Source organism: Ornithodoros turicata, unplaced genomic scaffold, assembly GCF_037126465.1.
Source record: "Ornithodoros turicata isolate Travis unplaced genomic scaffold, ASM3712646v1 Chromosome29, whole genome shotgun sequence".
Taxonomy (NCBI): domain Eukaryota; kingdom Metazoa; phylum Arthropoda; class Arachnida; order Ixodida; family Argasidae; genus Ornithodoros; species Ornithodoros turicata.
Window position 1 is genome coordinate 1,377,133 of NW_026999353.1, and position 18,548 is coordinate 1,395,680.

Sequence of the window (18,548 nt, forward strand, 5' to 3'; positions counted from 1 at the left end):
TATTTCGGTGGTGTGAAATTTGCGAACCACACTGATCATCCAGCACTCGCATGGCTGAGTTGATTAAAGATCCCGCCGCACAACTTGCACGTTGGGGTCCGACGTCGCAACGCTACGACTTCTCGGTTCAGTTAGATACTTCGGTGTGTAGCATTTGGAAGCCATAAACTAAGGTATATTGAACGAAACTATATCGTAACAGAGAAAGTGTGCATAGCTATCATGTTCGCTCTGAATAAGTTCGACATGTATTTCGGTGGTGTGAAATTTGCGAACCACACTGATCATCCAGCACTCGCATGGCTGAGTTGATTAAAGATCCCGCCGCACAACGTGCACGTTGGGGTCCGACGTCGCAACGCTACGACTTCTCGGTTCAGTTAGATACTTCGGTGTGTAGCATTTGGAAGCCATAAACTAAGGTATATTGAACGAAACTATATCGTAACAGAGAAAGTGTGCATAGCTATCATGTTCGCTCTGAATAAGTTCGACATGTATTTCGGTGGTGTGAAATTTGCGAACCACACTGATCATCCAGCACTCGCATGGCTGAGTTGATTAAAGATCCCGCCGCACAACGTGCACGTTGGGGTCCGACGTCGCAACGCTACGACTTCTCGGTTCAGTTAGATACTTCGGTGTGTAGCATTTGGAAGCCATAAACTAAGGTATATTGAACGAAACTATATCGTAATAGAGAAAGTGTGCATAGCTATCATGTTCGCTCTGAATAAGTTCGACATGTATTTCGGTGGTGTGAAATTTGCGAACCACACTGATCATCCAGCACTCGCATGGCTGAGTTGATTAAAGATCCCGCCGCACAACGTGCACGTTGGGGTCCGACGTCGCAACGCTACGACTTCTCGGTTCAGTTAGATACTTCGGTGTGTAGCATTTGGAAGCCATAAACTAAGGTATATTGAACGAAACTATATCGTAACAGAGAAAGTGTGCATAGCTATCATGTTCGCTCTGAATAAGTTCGACATGTATTTCGGTGGTGTGAAATTTGCGAACCACACTGATCATCCAGCACTCGCATGGCTGAGTTGATTAAAGATCCCGCCGCACAACTTGCACGTTGGGGTCCGACGTCGCAACGCTACGACTTCTCGGTTCAGTTAGATACTTCGGTGTGTAGCATTTGGAAGCCATAAACTAAGGTATATTGAACGAAACTATATCGTAACAGAGAAAGTGTGCATAGCTATCATGTTCGCTCTGAATAAGTTCGACATGTATTTCGGTGGTGTGAAATTTGCGGACCACACTGATCATCCAGCACTCGCATGGCTGAGTTGATTAAAGATCCCGCCGCACAACTTGCACGTTGGGGTCCGACGTCGCAACGCTACGACTTCTCGGTTCAGTTAGATGCTTCGGTGTGTAGCATTTGGAAGCCATAAACTAAGGTATATTGAACGAAACTATATCGTAACAGAGAAAGTGTGCATAGCTATCATGTTCGCTCTGAATAAGTTCGACATGTATTTCGGTGGTGTGAAATTTGCGAACCACACTGATCATCCAGCACTCGCATGGCTGAGTTGATTAAAGATCCCGCCGCACAACTTGCACGTTGGGGTCCGACGTCGCAACGCTACGACTTCTCGGTTCAGTTAGATACTTCGGTGTGTAGCATTTGGAAGCCATAAACTAAGGTATATTGAACGAAACTATATCGTAACAGAGAAAGTGTGCATAGCTATCATGTTCGCTCTGAATAAGTTCGACATGTATTTCGGTGGTGTGAAATTTGTGAACCACACTGATCATCCGGCACTCGCATGGCTGAGTTGATTAAAGCTCCCGCCGCACAACATGCACGTTGGGGTCCGACGTCGCAACGCTACGACTTCTCGGTTCAGTTAGTTAGTTGATAAATTAGTAAAATAAAGTAAACCTTGGAGCTTTCAGCAACCCATCATGTGTGCTACCTGCTCCATTGTAACAGCTGTATAGCCACTACGCCCTCTGAATCAGAATTCTCACAGCGATCAAAACAAATCACTGCGGGGTCCCTCACATTCTCAAAGGCGCTCAATCAATTGAGCGGGAAAACAATATAGCATACTACAGGACCCCTAATAAGGGGGTAAAGGCGATGTGTAAAGGCGATGTAGGGGTAAAGGCGATGGGTAAAGGCGTCTTTACCATGAAGGAGCTCGTACCCTGCGGTTGTGCAAGCCGGAACGGACGAGAGCTAGGGTGGGGACACATCGTGAGCCGGGACGCCATCTTAGATGCCAGAGGCTATAATAACATAACCTCCCAAAGGCAATACGCGTAACATAGTCAATGTTGTGAAGTGTTGTTTCCCTTGTGAATCATTACAAATAATGACACCACGGTTCATAAACGAATTCACTGTAGTTGCAGTTCTGTATTGTTTTGCTTCTTGTTATATGCACACACACATTGCTAGACGTTTAGCTCTATTTTTCGCGATTCGCAACAAGTGACTACATGCTGAAGAGACTGATTCAATTCCTCGTGATCATACGAATTTTGGAAATCGGAATACAACATGCAGCTACAACATCTGCAAGCAACCGACGCCCAACAGGGAGGTCTTTACAGATATCGTTGATAAAGATATATAAACAAAAAGCAGTCCAAACACAGAGCCCTGAGGCACACTAGATGTAACCTTCTTGACTGGAGAATTGCAGCCATTGATTTGCACAAATTGTTTCGTATTCGTGAGGTAGGGGCGCAGCCACTCTAATAGATCCGCAGTCGGAAACATGGCTTCCAATTTATGCATTAGTTTTGCATGAGACACTGTTTTGAACGCCCGAGATAAATTCAGAAGGACTACACCTGTGTGCCCCTGGGTATTTACAGATATAGAAGAAACTATGAATACCCTCAACGAGTCGAGTGACTGTGGAAATGCCCTTTCTAAATACGTACTGGAAAGAAGTGAAAAAAAATGCTCCTGAAGCAATGAAACTAGGCATTTGCTAACCATATGTACCAACATTTTACTGCAGGTACAAGGCAAATATACTAGTCGAAAGTTGAATGTGCCCCTTTTTGGTGATTTATATAACTTTAGCTATCTTCCACTGTTCGGGAACTGGTCCCGACGCAATAGACATCTTCAATATCACGCTTGGATTGTCGCTGCAGCACTCAGCATATAGTTAGAAAACAGACGGGATTTCATCACGCCGATGGCCTTTTTCTAATATACAAGTTAAGAAGTCTCATATAGGTTAAGAAGTAAGTTTAATACTCCTTCGGTAGCTATTATTGTTTGCTATAGTGTCTGTGCACTGATAATCGAATGGCGGAACTGCACCGTTATCCACAGTGATAACAGAGCCCAAATAACGATTCTTTTCCGCTGTTAGTCCCGAGGGCTCTTCAATGACAGTGTGAATAACACGATTATTTTCTATTCCGTTTATTTTAGGAGACACGTACCTCCAAAACCGGGCTGGTCATGTTTCATGGGTTTCGTTAACGAAGTTCCACCTGGCTGTCCGTATATCCTTCCTTAGTTGTTTTGAAAGAGTCAAAGTAATTGCTTTTACATTTAGGTCTCGCTTGGATTTCTTGCGTAACCTCCTTATTATTTTTGTGTGTGTGTGTGTGTGAATAATGCACCTATTCACCCACGGATTAAGGCCTATTACTTTCTTGGTACGTTTTGGGACGTAGAGATTTAAACACGTATACACAACGTTAACAAAGGCTACCCATACGTCATCTACAAAGCACGATCGAGCCATGTCAAGGAATAAATTAAAGGATAACTCTAATAATCAACTACACTTTCATCTTGTGCACGAGAAAAATCTTTTTTTTTTACTTGCTGTCCACGGTTCACATTGAGGTTCGGCTCACTGACAGCTCGTGTATCACTTTAATATGATGAAAGAAGCTCCATTATGATGCAGACGAGTATAGCCTGCACCACTTGAACCAGATTATGATGCTCAAAGGTAAGCTCACTCTTTGAAATGGCTGCGGTCGGTAGGAACAAAGATATTCCAACCAATTTCCGGGAGGTCGAAATCTCCAGCAATAAGGACGGAACGATGTTTTATATACAAGTTTAGATGCGCCGCAAAGGTTTGGAGGACGGAGATCACTTCCTGCAGGGCAGCAAACTGCACCGATAATAACATGTGGGACAAACGAGGTTACAGCAATCCACTCAAGCTGGAAGTTGGACACACCACCTCCTCTACCACTTCGGTCACACCGAACAATGTTGTACGGAGGCGGTATTATTCTGGGATCTCCTGTGGCCGATATTGTCTCGACATTGTCGTGTAGTCATGTTTTCGTTATAACCACAATGTCGGGATCATGGTTTAGCAATCAGACTTAGATATCAGTTACCTTGTTAAGCATGATTTGAGTGTTCACATTCAGTTATTTTATATTTCTGTTGCATTTGTGATTGTCAGTTTAAGCGGCTTCTTGTCCGCTCAGATCCCAAAGGTGCTCGCTTATGGCGGTCGCCGCTCATTACGAATAGTTCGTCATTGATCTTTATCTTTGTGAAGGACAGGGATGCCTTGTACCCTCTGTCGCTATTTTCTAACGCGCTGCCCCATAGTTTTTTTTTTTCTTATTGCCCGCACATTTGGGCAGAAACATTGCGATGTGAAATGCAACATCCACTTCAGCAGCAGAAACGCCCTCTACCAGTAACCTTCTCTTAGGCTCTTCTGCTTTCTTACGAATACGATTGTGCCAGTCAAGAGTAACCCAATGCATTTGATCAGTACAGCACTGGCTCTAAGCTGAACAAAGCTTTACCACGCCTTCGTAATTTTACAACGATAGGTGTATTAGAGAACCTTTATGAGGTTCACGGTGTCGTGGTCCGTAACATTTTATTAGGCACTGCAAATCGGAGAGCAGATGAAAAGAAAAAGCGGCAGCCGTGCGGCGTGCCTGCGCTGTCAGTGTATCAGATCGATCGCTGTGGTGTCGCTCATGATCTCAGTTGTCTCGCGACGTAAACCCCCAATTATTCAAGTAGGCAGTTCAGAGTTCGACGCGCCACTGTAGCACCACAACGGCGTAGAACATCGGCAAAACAAGAAGGCCAGTGCGCATTGGCTGCAAGAGGACAACATGACCCCACAGTGAGTGAATGCAAAGCGGTTGCGATGAGACGAGCCTGATAAGATCCGAAAGTTAAGTAACGCGAATCCGAAGCCAAGAGATGCAGAAGGGAGAATGATCGAGTACGCGAGCACGAAGCCGTCCGTGGCTAAGAGGCGTAAACGGTCCCTCAAGACGTGTGTACTTGAAGCAAGTGCGCGTCACGTCGACTGACGCACTGCACTCACAAACATGAACTTTGTGGAGAAGTTTCTGAAGAACGCGTTTGGAAATGTTCGTGTTGTTTGCGATAGGTTGTGGTTTTTGAACGACGTGGCGCGCGCAAGTACTGAACGATGCGTACTCTAGCACGTGGACCACAGGGCTATCACTGTCACTTATTCGAACGTGGATGCGAAAGTGCGTGAATTTTTCGTCATGGAACATGTATGGCACTCAACAGGCCTGCCAGGTCTCTAAAAGTAGAGGAATAGTGGAATAGCCTGCACTGGGGGGGGGGGGGGGTGCACTTCGGCCTGTGTCTTTGATAACTTTTAATATTCTAGTGGCTGAATATGAGTGTATAAATTTGCGATCATTGCTTTGAGGCATACTTTACAGAATTTGAAGTTAGGACAAGACCGTAGTGCTAGACCTATCGTGCGTATACGGTACACACAATTATTATTGACACACAGACAATGATAAGCGTGTGGGAAACTAGTCGGGAACACAGCCACCCCTTCTATTAAATGTTTCCTTCGCGAGACGCTAAATATTCAACGTGGAATTAGAGTGCCACTTTGGACTACATCTCGTGTCTTCAGAATCCTACCAAAGTTGTGTTACTGAAATCTTCTTGTCGCACTTTATATTCCTGCGAAATATTTCGGCTCTACGTGACAGCCAAAGCCAGAGAAAATTGATTTTTATTTTTGAGACCTCTGACGTCATGTTAGGCTCCGACGAAGCGTCCGGCTTTCATTTGGCAACGTTGTTGCCCTTCGCGTCTTCCGGGGGCCGCAATTTTGTAGTCCCTTAGGTGAGCCCCACGTGACATACAATCCGACCGCTCCGACCCTGGAGAAAACACAAAGGAGGATGAAGACATCTCTCCCATTTTCCCCTCCTTCGATGAGGCTGACATGCATTCTCCACCACGTGAGCGTCCCCGGACGCCGGCGTCCTTGATAGGACGCGTCTGCCCTCTCCAAAACGTCACAGTATTGCACTTTGTGGGCTTATGATTACGTAATAGAGTAAGCGTTTGGGCTGGTTGGTTCATATTGAATTAAAAACAATTAAAAACCCCCAGTGCTGGGTAGGACAAGGGCAGAGGATAAAAGGACAAGGACCGGCACTGAACTGCAACCAAGTGAAGTTTATTTTTTTTCGAGCAAACCAGTGACACCCCTCTCACCCCGCAAAAACCGACCAAAAGAGAGCGCTATACACTAGAAACAAGTTCTTCCGAATCTGCTTGCCTATCTGTTGTTTCGTACGTTGATAAATTCTTCTATTTTCTTGGTGAAATCAATGGATGCCATACTAACACAATTATCCCCTTCCTCTCGAATGTACCTAGCCTCCTGATAAAGAAGCTTCCCTCTTCCATGCCCGTGAAAAAGAATTTGCGTTCCGCGAAAATCTGGGGGTTGTTTTTTGCAACCATCGCAATCTTTTACGTGATCTTTTAAAGTTGAATATTGGGAGCTCGCCCAGGCATGCTCCTGCAACCTGACGTTGACGCATCGCTGCGTTTGCCCAATGTAAAATTTCTTGCAACCTAAAGGAATTTTGTACACGACATTCCGTTTGCAACCGGTGAACCTAGTTTTGTGTTTTATTGTACATTCCGGTTCTTCTGGATTATTGACTTTCCTGGGAAGTGATGCCAGCGCGCCCCCTTTCCTGAAAACCACGTTGACCCCATACTTTCTCCCTAGCTTTTTCAACCTGTGTGACGCAGTATGCACATATGGGATCACCGCGAAATTCTTCTCTAATTCTGTTTCTTTGGTTTTTCTTTGAACGACCTCCGTCATGACACGATTACATAATCGTAAAGTATAATATCGGGATACCCTGACTTCTCAAACCTGAATATCTGCTGACGGACGCTCTTCATGACCTCATGACAACAGGAGCTGTCTAACGCCCTTCTTATAGCATTTTTTATGATGCTGTTTTTTACTGTTTTTGAATGGCAAGACTCATACGGCAAAACAGGCTTTTCCGTTCTTTGCTGGTATCTCCAAAAGAAATGGGAATCCGACCTTCTAATGTACGAATCCAAGAACTGTAGTTCCGTCCCGTTATTCCACTCAACCGTGAAACACATGGGTGCTCCGATTTACACAATATCACGAATCACACAATAAGACAAATCGGAGCACCCATGTGTTTCACGGTTGAGTGGAATAACGGGACGGAACTACAGTTCTTGGATTTGTACATTAGAAGGTCGGATTCCCATTTCTGTTGGAGATACCAGCAAAGAACGGAAAAGTCTGTTTTGCCGTATGAGTCTTGCCATTCAAAAACAGTAAAAAACAGCATCATAAAAAATGCTATAAGAAGGACGTTAGACAGCTCCTGTTGTCATGAGGTCATGAAGAGCGTCCGTCAGCAGATATTCAGGTTTGAGAAGTCAGGGTATCCCGATATTATACTTTACGATTATGTAATCGTGTCATGACGGAGGTCGTTCAAAGAAAAACCAAAGAAACAGAATTAGAGAAGAATTTCGCGGTGATCCCATATGTGCATACTGCGTCACACAGGTTGAAAAAGCTAGGGAGAAAGTATGGGGTCAACGTGGTTTTCAGGAAAAGGGGCGCGCTGGCATCACTTCCCAGGAAAGTCAATAATCCAGAAGAACCGGAATGTACAATAAAACACAAAACTAGGTTCACCGGTTGCAAACGGAATGTCGTGTACAAAATTCCTTTAGGTTGCAAGAAATTTTACATTGGGCAAACGCAGCGATGCGTCAACGTCAGGTTGCAGGAGCATGCCAGGGCGAGCTCCCAATATTCAACTTTAAAAGATCACGTAAAAGATTGCGATGGTTGCAAAAAACAACCCCCAGATTATCGCGGAACGCAAATTCTTTTTCACGGGCATGGAAGAGGGAAGCTTCTTTATCAGGAGGCTAGGTACATTCGAGAGGAAGGGGATAATTGTGTTAGTATGGCATCCATTGATTTCACCAAGAAAATAGAAGAATTTATCAACGCACGAAACAACAGATAGGCAAGCAGATTTGGAAGAACTTGTTTCTAGTGTATAGCGCTCTCTTTTGGTCGGTTTTTGCGGGGTGAGAGGGGTGTCACTGGTTTGCTCGAAAAAAAATAAACTTCACTTGGTTGCAGTTCAGTGCCGGTCCTTGTCCTTTTATCCTCTGTCCTTGTCCTACCCAGCACTGGGGGTTTTTAATTGTTTTTAATTCAATATGATTACGTAACTCGCTCTTTGCGTCATCGAAACTTGTGGAAGCTCAGCAGCTTTTAAAAAATTGACAGAAATGCACAGCGTCGTAAACAGGATTGAAATTTCGCGTATAGAATCCTTGAAGCGCCTTTTTTCATTGACTAATTAAAATAACCGCTGTTTTCTGAGTCCGGAGTAGCACTTTAAAGTGAAAGCGAGCTGGTGTATACTTGACGTTGCCAAAATGTCCCTCAGCTTCAGGTTTGTTGTTCATTTTCGTGTTTTGTCTTTTGTCCTTTTCCCAGGCTCGGGGCCATGTTGCCAATGTCAAGCTTATCATATCTAATGTTTACCACTGTGGTCATGCATACCTATTGTTAAGTGAAAGAAGGTGTACTTTCTAGAAGGAAACTTGCTTCGTAGTTCCCAAGTTTTTAAACTTCAGAAACTTCGAAAGAAAAGTTACCAACTTTCGCACAGTGTTTCATTAAGTTTATGCAATCGAGCTCGTATGGAAGAAAGATTCGCAGAAATTCAGGAATGAAATAGGCCTACGAAACACGAGCTCAGCGCCCACAGCAATTTCAATGTCAATTTATTATCTGGATTATACGATTGTGAGTAGTTCGAGCAAATCTGCGGAAGAAAACAATCCCATAAACCAGTTTGATTGCGTGCGTCGCATTCACACGGATAAGTCCAGTCACGTCCAAGGGGGCCAAAAGTCCGTGGTCTTACCTAAAGTTGACAGGTCAAAATCTTCAAAAGTCGCCAACACGCCTACGGAATGTAGCCAATAGTAGCCAATGTTCCTTGTATGTAGCCAATTCTTTAGCCAGTGGTGTGCAAGCATCATATCATAGCGAATTAGCTGGGCTCGCCTAAGATAACTGCATTACGAGAGCAAAACAGCAATTGGAACCAGAGCATGTGCCTTACACTATGACGAATTACTAGTAAACCATTTGGGTCGAGTTGCTAAGATACAGGACATTTTCAGAAAGAATGATATGACCAGAGTTCTGGACATGTCGATATGATTTAAGTCCCAAGCGAAACGTGACAGTGTGAAAAGTCATGACAACCAAATGAAGTCGAACCCAAAGAAAGCCAAGGTGAGAGGTTATGATTAGAACACCGATTTCATGCACATGCATATTGTTTTTTCTTGGTATTGTTTCGTATCTCTGTGTTGAAAGAGCACTTTTGGTCTTGGTTTGGGCTCCGATCAGAAGGGTTCTATGGTGCACATAAACGCATGATTTTACGTTGTGACATATTTCGCATCAAAGTGCATCAATAATGCAAATTTTTGCCATATCTTCTGGACCGAGAGATTACTTTTTGGTTTTTCATGGCCAGTTTTGCCGGTCTTGTGACAGCGTTTGGTCAGAATCGAATATTTTTCACGTTTCGGTGGTGTGAGGATCTGTGATGAGCACGTACCCTGGCTGCTCCCTCCTGCACTGCGTGCATGGCCGATGGTCCGCAACTCACCTTCGCCATTTTGCGATTACGAAGACTGGTGGTGTTCGAATTTTATTCGGCATGATGAAGTTCCAAACGCAAAGCCATGGCGAACAAGTCTGAGCATGCGCCACACGAAAAACACGAACACAGCCAACGAAGCTGAGATTTGATCTTCGTTTTGTATGTTCGTGTTGCTCGGCTCGGTTCGTGTTGCCTTCCGTCGGCCTAACTCCACTTCGCGGCGGCTTGAAGACCATTTGCTACCCGGATCGCGCTTCACACGGTGCTGCGACACAGCCAACACAACACCGAGGTCCAACGTTCCTCTCTAGTTACGCACGCAGTCTTCGAGTCGCTTCACAGTCGGTCCAACGTTCCTCTCTAGTTACGCACGCAGTCTTCGAGTCGCTTCACAGTCGGTCCCACCCTGCAGTCTGGGCCACCCAGCGTCTCTTCAGTGCACGTTTCATCTGCCGAAGATGCACGCGGATATTCGTGTCTGGGTTTCAGCCAGCTCAGCATGCCAGCACACGAACGTTACCCGCCACACATCCGCACCCCTTGGACGTTTTCGCCAGATTCAACAACGTGCACCTCGACATAGCTGGCCCATTGCCACTCTATTCTGGGCGTCGATACCTTTTGAATGCCATCGACAGATTTACGCGTTGGCCTGAAGCGGCCCCTATGTTTGACTCGATTACTGCCACTGTAGCCTCAACTTTCATATCCATTTGCGTTTCCCGGTTCAGTGTCACCCTCCACCGTCACTACCGACTGTGGCCCACAGTTCGAGGCGAGCCATTTCACGTCTTTCTTGAAGCTGCTAGGCACCAACCTCATCCAGACAACTGCTTACCGTCCGTCTTCTAAGGAACTAGTTGAACGGTTCCACCGCCAGCTCAAGGCTGTCATTATGGCGCAAAAATCCATCCCAGTGGACCGCTGTTCTGCCCATTCCTGGGAATTCGCGCCCCGCTGCAGCCCGACACGGGATGCAGTTTCGCAGAGCTCGTGTATTTCACGACCTTGCGTCTCCCGGCCGATTTGTTCGAGCCCTCTCTTGATCCAGCCCTCGACCCAAGGAGTCACCTGTCCGAGCTCCGCAAGGTCTTCTGCGGCCCCCGCGGTTCATCACTTGCGCCAGTTCCACCTGGCGCCATACGTGCCCCAGCTGTTGAGCACACAAGTGTTCCTGCGCCGTGCCGCCGTAGGAAAATCGGTCCAGGGAGCCATTTTTTGAACACGTTCCCGTCGTTCCGAGAAATTTTTCACCATCTTGGTGCACCAACGGCAAGCCCGACACCGTCAGCATTGTCAGACTGAAACCCGCCTTCGCCGAGCCCTCTGTTACTGACACTGTACTCTGACGAGTACTCTCTTACTGACACTGTCTTCCTCGCCCCATTATCCGCACCGTACCACCCCTTCGCCCTTCCGAAGACGTTTCTGCCCGTCAGGCCAAATCCGTCTCCTCGGTCGATCCTTGCTGCCGGAGTCTTGGAGGGGGGCTCTGTGACGCCCAGTCCACAGGGACGACGACAAGGTAGCCGCGTCCGCGATCTGCGCCCCTCAACCTTTCTTTTCGCGGCTGGCCACTCCCCACTGCAATAAATCAGTTTACTTTTGGAACTTGAGGAGTCCGCCCTGGTCCCCGCAGAGAAATGAACGCAGTGTACGTGCCTCGGCTATATGTGGCGGGACGACAAAACCTATTCCGATTTAGCTGCACAATAGTGTCAAATGTAACATCGAAGAAGTAACAACCGTGGATAGTGCGGGCGCACCCGGATCTAAAACTATTTTTCCCCGTTCATCTCAACCTGCTTGGCGCATTATGACCTTCGTTGTCGCTGCGCCAAAAAAATTCAAATTATCATCATCATCATCATCATCTCAACGTATACCAGAAAGTTCTGCACGGGCAGGTGTACAAAAGTCTCAGAACGAATCGCAGAATGATTCTGACATCCACGGCAAAGGATTGCTAGGGTGTTTGTGACGGGTCACGAGTACTGTTACCGCTGTGTGAAGACGTAGATAGACTACCTCCTCTCTCAAATAACGGTTAAAAAGCAACCGAGTGAGTGGCAAATGTTCATAACGAGAAACCTCAGTCCAGCGGAGAGAGCGTTCTTGTTCACGTCCCTGGTGTCCGACCTTTGATCATAGACATTGCCCCTGCTCATACTTTCTCATTTTGTTTAAATACTTCCTAGGAGCAACAAAATAGCGGGATGAATCGAAATAAACTTACTTGAGGCAAAAAGCGTAAATTCTTCGTGAATGTGGAATACATAACCGGCAGCGGGCTCACATTTCTGCCCGCTAGGAGTAACATGACAGTTTGCATCATAGCTTCGAAGTTCCTGGTACAGTAGTATCTCTCCAAAACCTGACACAGGGTTTGAATGAAGAGGGATCCGCAGCATCGATCTCGGCGCGAATCATTACCTATAAAGCAACACACGACATGTGGATCATAGCACGAAGTGCATTTCTGAATGCTTTGGCGTGAATTTTTGGTACTTGGAACAGTCCTGTTCTGCTTGTTAAAATGAGCCTCAGTATTTGCGCGTCAAGAAAAGTACAAGAAAGTGAACCCGCATCTGAGTGTATGTTACTGAAATAACTGGAACGCTTGGACTCTATCTGGACTCTCGATACTATTAGACACGTCGCCCTTGGATGGTGTACCCAGTTTGCTACGCTGTTTATTGTACCGTGAAGTAAAAAGTATCGAAAACATTGCGGGAACTGAGAACACGTAGTCGTCAGGACGAAGTTTCCAGAAATTACATTATGCTAATAAATAAGGCGCCTCAAGGTATTAGTGCTTATATTTTACGGGGCCTGAAGTAGGGGGTTGTTAAAGAGAAAATCTGCCCGTGGGGTGTTTTTATATTCTGTAAGGTTCTCTGCATGCAAATCGAGATTGTGGCTTCTGCTTTAGAATAAGAAAAGAGTATGTAGCGCGTTTTTCGTGATGAAATTCGAATGTGATTAGGGATTGAAACGCCATCCTACGAAAACTACATATTTACAGATAATTATGGAAGTACTGAGTATCTGACCGTATTCCAAGCTGCGTACAAGCCTTTTATCCTAATGCACGCTTCGGGTATACTTCCTTCACCCGTTCGTTCTCTTCTCACTGTCGGAGTATAAAGTAAGTTAGAAATACCTTGTGTTCTGTTGTAGAAGATAAATAAATCAGCAGGTGTACGATGAGTTGTGGTCACACTGGAAGAGTCAGGATGAAGGCTACAAGGTTTAGGATACGCTTGGTTCTCGTGACCGCCATGGGTAACCTGGAAAGTCAGGCAGATACCACGTTTAGTCATGCTTTGTTGCGATCACGCTGTTCTCAGTCTCTCTTTCTCGCTGTAGGGGTATTGAAATCACATTGTATATTCTCGTTAAATTAATATGGACATGGTACTACACCATTAAATGCCAGAGACCCGCAACCCTTCTGGCAACGGCGTCATTAAAACTCCCGAAACTGCGTGAACAGCGAACTGTAATACCTCTACAACAATACAGGTCAAGGACAGGAGCTTACGGAAGTCCATGTCACAAGGAGTTAATTCGAGAAAGACGAAATGCCAGCAGGCAGAACACTTTCCGTATTTCCGTATCGCCACCAATGTTGGAAGGACATCCTGAAATGGTATAGACGACCTCGTTATCTACGGACATCACTAGTTCTAATGTTGTCTAACCAGGGCGTCAAATCTGAATACGTCACTGCTGCTACTTCAAAATTACATCCAACGCCGATGTGGATTAAGATGTACGATGCTTTTGTTTTATACTTTGTAGTTTTTCTCTGTTCTTTTTTGTTTGTTTATTTGCAGTCTCCATGGTGAATTCGGCGTTATACGCAGTTGGGACTGAACCGGTTTCAAAATTTAACAGCATAGAGCGTGTATGAGCTCTGAAACACTACGAATGCCTTTGACCGGCGCCTCCTTTGGTCACTGCAACATTCCAGTACGATGTGCAGCAGCAGTAATGAACAAGACGGGTTTGCTCAGCGTCGTGTAACGTGAGCCAGTGTCCGAAACCCACATTATTAATGCCGGGTTTCGTCAAAATAACCGTTTGCTACTGAAACGGCTTCCTTGTGACGCGTTGTCTTCTCCAGGATACACCCTCACGTTTCACGGCCAGGACGTGATGTACTTGTTCTTCAAGTTTTCTGGCTTGCGTGCTGCGTTGGATAGACGTGCAGCGGCAGCAGTAGTGAAAGGAACCGCGCGAGGCAAGCTTCGCTTAAGTCATTTCCCGTTCGGGGTTTCGTGTAGTGTTTGAGATAAACTGAGGTCGTTGTACCGGGCGTGTTTCGTTCTCGGTTCCTCACGCCGTAGTTTGGAAGCTGGCTTCCGTTCTGCGGTTGTATTCTCACCTGCTTCTGTTGTAAATCCTTTCTGACGATGATCATGTTGCAGTTCCTATAGAGTTTGGGTTTACACCATGTCAAAACTTAAACACAAGAGCGTCGGGCGTTGCGTAATTCCAAAGAGGCCTTGAACAATTCTAAAGAAGCTGTTGTTTAAAGAGGCCCTGAATAATACCGGGGATCCTGGAACTCCATTTCAGTAGCACACTTCGTTGAACCAAGTAATCAGTCGCATGCTGCATGTGATATTGGTGGGGGGGGGGCAGAAACTTCATATAATGCGGAAGAGTGTTGGTCACGTTGGTACTCCATCTAGACACAAGGGGCACACAAAGAGGGAACACACGAGCGCTACTTACAACATGTGCACCAGCCTCCGTTGCTGTCTTGGAAAAAGAGATAACCCTCTTGAGGTCACGCAACATATAGGTCGCAGCAGGTGGCGGTTTTGCATTTGTGCATGATTTTTTTAGGGGGGGGGGGGGGCTGGTGCTGCCGTTCTTTGTCTAGAAAACTGTTTTAAGTAGGCTCATGTGTTTCATCTTCCTCTGTCTTGAAGCGCTGGATCAGAGGCCATTCAACCATTCAATATCTGCAAAGTTCTCGGCCCATGGAGTAACCCTGGACATCAGTGCGGTTCACTTGGCGCGTTTCTTTCCTTTCTGAGGGCCACCGGCCTCCTTCACGAACTGTAGGAATTTCCTTCCCTCGTCATCCTTTGATATGAACGTTTTTGGAATGGGGTAGTGTCCTGCACTCAACGCAGGGAAACATCCCATATCATCATCATCACCCATTCATCTATGCTGTTGTTGTTGTTGTCTTTCTCTGTCCCTTTTTGTCTGCGCTTTCGAATCTAGTTCGTCTAATGTCGCGGGGTCTTCGTGCATGTCTGGTGTGACGGTCCCTTCCACATCACACAGGATATATTATGGTTAAACGCGGACCCCAGACACACAAAGGGACGTCGTGTTACTGTGGTACGGAGCTGCCGACCGAGTTGTGATTTCCTAAATAAATTTCCTATAGAGAGACGCTCCGAAGATGGGCAATTAACAAAATAAAGAAAAATATGGTGTTCCTTCACGAATTTTGTGCTGACTATCTATCGAACGTATTCTTGTTCTGAAAACGCCTACAATATCAAGTGTCCGAAGGAAACAGATGTCGTAATTGGGACAACTTCGTAGCTTTTATGATTAAAAGGTTAATTAACGATTTTGACGTAGTAAGTCATACGACGGCTGAGCAACAGATGGGCAAGTATGTGCGGCGTCCCCGAGATGATTGATGTGAAAACAGGATGTCTATAGCTCTTAGTTTTTTTCGTGAAAAATCTGTATCGGAAAAGAAAAACTACACGCTGAATATGTACAGGGTGTCTCAGATAAACCCCCGGGCTGGATAATTCGGGAACGGCACCATCTATCGGGAAACTTTATTTTTTGTTACCATCTCTGAGATATCATCCACCAGCCATGCAGTGTGAAATTGATGTGCGCACTTTCATTAATTAGCTGAAAATAAAAATCAATTACCCAGAAATGACAGCTTTCAAAGTACGCGGCCGACGGTACCGCGACATCTACTACACCATTGGGGATCTTGAGTACATACCCCTCAGAGAAAAAAAAAAATCATCGGGCCTAGTTATTTTCGCGAGTAATTAATTAGTTTCGGTTTACATATTTTCCTCGCGTAGGACCGCAAACACAAGTTCTTTCAGATTGATATCCGCCTCGGAATTACGTGTTCTTCCGCATGTTTGGCAGCAGGGAGTGCTGATAGAAAAGGTAACAGCCGCAGAACCGGCTTCGCCAACCTTCCTTCCTGTTTATCTGATTGATGCACAGTCCGCTCTATGGGGCCGTCGTGTAGTCGAGATAACGTGCTTTTATCGCCAAAACAAATAATGTACGCACGAAACAAGCAAGCAAAACAAAGGAGTGAAGCGGGGATTCTGTTGTTGTCCTGAGCTTTCGTACCATGAAATAACAAGCCTTCTGACATATTGACCTTCTATTCACTTTCTATCTCGAAGCCGGAGAAATTATGCGTATCATGCCATTTCTCCACTTGGTTTCGCTTCTGTAATGCCACATTCTCTGAATGTCCATAGGCGACCGTTGGACGATGTATCAACGGTGGTGTGACAGTGCAGAGCGCGATGCGCTCCTTATGCACCACCACGATGTGTTCTTGTGCTTGCAACCGCAATGAAGATTAGATTCGTTCTTTACTTATAATGAAAGCAACCTCCTAAGTTCAAACTACAAAATTAGGAAAACACAAATTTGATTTATTGCGGCACAGAAATCGCAGGACGTGTTCAAAATGCCTTCCTTCCGCGGCAAGGCAGATACGGAGCCGCTTTTCAATTGATTCCACGGTTCCTCGTAGCTGCTCAACGGTTATCTGTGCGCAGCATTCCTCGATCCTTCGCCTCAAGTTTACAGGCGTCGCTGGATCGGTGTCGTACACTCCGTCCTTTATGTATCCCCAGAAAAAAAAAAGTCCAAAGGAGTCAGGTCAGGAGATCGGGCTGGCCAGGGAACAGGACCTCTTGCGCCTATCCACTTGTCTCCGAAAGCGGAGTCTAACCATAGGCAGGACGTCATGCGATGCATGAGCTGGGGCGCCGTCGTGCTGATACCAGACGCCGTGTCGGTCGGACAATGGCATTTCGTCGGGGTAGTCTTGGACAACGTTCCCGAGCACTTCACCGTCGTACCTATGTGAAGTTGGGTGCCCGTCAAAAAAGTATGGGCCAATGACGCGGTCACCATGAGTGCCACACCACACATTAAATGACCACTGCCACTGGTGCTTACCATGCAGCAGCCAGTACGGGTTAGTAGAAGCCCAGTAGTGCCGATTCTGGGTGTTGACATTTGCGTCGCGCCCAAATCGCGCTTCATCAGCCCATATGACTTCTGATAGAAAGTCCTCGTCGTCCTCTAGCATGACAAGTGCCCAGTACGCGAATTCCGCTCTTCTGCCGTAGTCAGCCTGAGTCCTTGATGTATGTGGCGATGGTAAGGACGTCTACCGGCCTTTTTCAATATGCGCCATGTTGTCGCTCGGCTCACTTCAAGGGCAGCTGCTGTGGAACGGACACTTGCATGTGGATAATCGCGCATATGTTCGAGAACACTGGACGTGACCTGCTCGTTCCGCGCAGATGGCTCTCTCGTATGGGGCTTGACGAAGGTGCCGTAGGTTGATAGATTTCTGTAGACGGATAATATTGTGTTATGATCCGGGTGGCGCCTCTGGGGAAACCTTTGGGCGTAAATTGTTGCAGCCAAAGATGCGTTCCTCTGAGATTCCCCGAAGGTCAGGATCATGTCCACTCGTTCTTCGTTGGAGTGCGAACCCATATCTTGACATTTGACATGGCGCAATATTCCGGGGTTTTTATTGCCTCCGAACCGAAGTTGCGCCCAATGAAGACATATCAGTGTCACATGTGCGATGAAGCGCGATTTATCCTACCCTATCCGTCAAATATATATATATAAGGGAAAAGAAAATTAGCAAGAGCTCTTTGGCTGCACGTATAGCATATGTTTGTAAGTCAAACGTCGCCATGCCAGTACTGGACAGCTGTTTCGGCCTTGTTGGGCCATCATCAGCAGTACGCAGGCAGGCAACGTTTGAGCGGATGGCGTCAGAAGGTCACGTGGCACGTGATGCCTCCCGTCAGGGTGTCCCAGGGACACCATGACGGGAGGCATCACGGCCGAAACCGCCGACAACCAACAAGGCCGAAACAGCTATATGTATATATATATATATATATAGGCAAGATATATATATATATATATATATATATATCGAAAAGTTGGATCGGACGACTACGTAATTATAGTTGAAATAAATGGGAGACAGAAGACGAAAGTAGGGGAAGTAACAAAAAAGGGGTTTATTAAAACTTAAAAATCATAAAAGTTAGGGAGGATGTCTACGTTACGGCGGAAGCTCCGCCTTCTTCGGGACAAAAGCAGGGATTGGAACCGGTATTTTTTTCGGTCTGGTTTTATATTGGTTCGGTTCGGGTCTAGCTCCGCTGAACCGAAATTATTAGCTTGAACTGGTTCAGGTATATCGGTTCGGTTCGGGTTCGGCTCAGAGAGAACCCCCCCCCCCCCCACACACACACAGA

General features: G+C 46.1%; 1 protein-coding gene across 1 annotated transcript in view; it reads right to left on the reverse strand.

Annotated features, from left to right (window-relative positions):
* Window positions 1-18,548, reverse strand: part of LOC135373686 (caspase-3-like) — a 253,647-nt gene that overhangs the window by 87,308 nt on the left and 147,791 nt on the right. The window contains exons 7-8 of the mRNA XM_064606770.1: window positions 13,163-13,289; window positions 12,236-12,432 (exon numbers count right to left, since the gene is read on the reverse strand). Coding sequence (XP_064462840.1) covers window positions 12,236-12,432; window positions 13,163-13,289 — 324 coding nt within the window. The remainder of the gene's footprint in view (window positions 1-12,235; window positions 12,433-13,162; window positions 13,290-18,548) is intronic.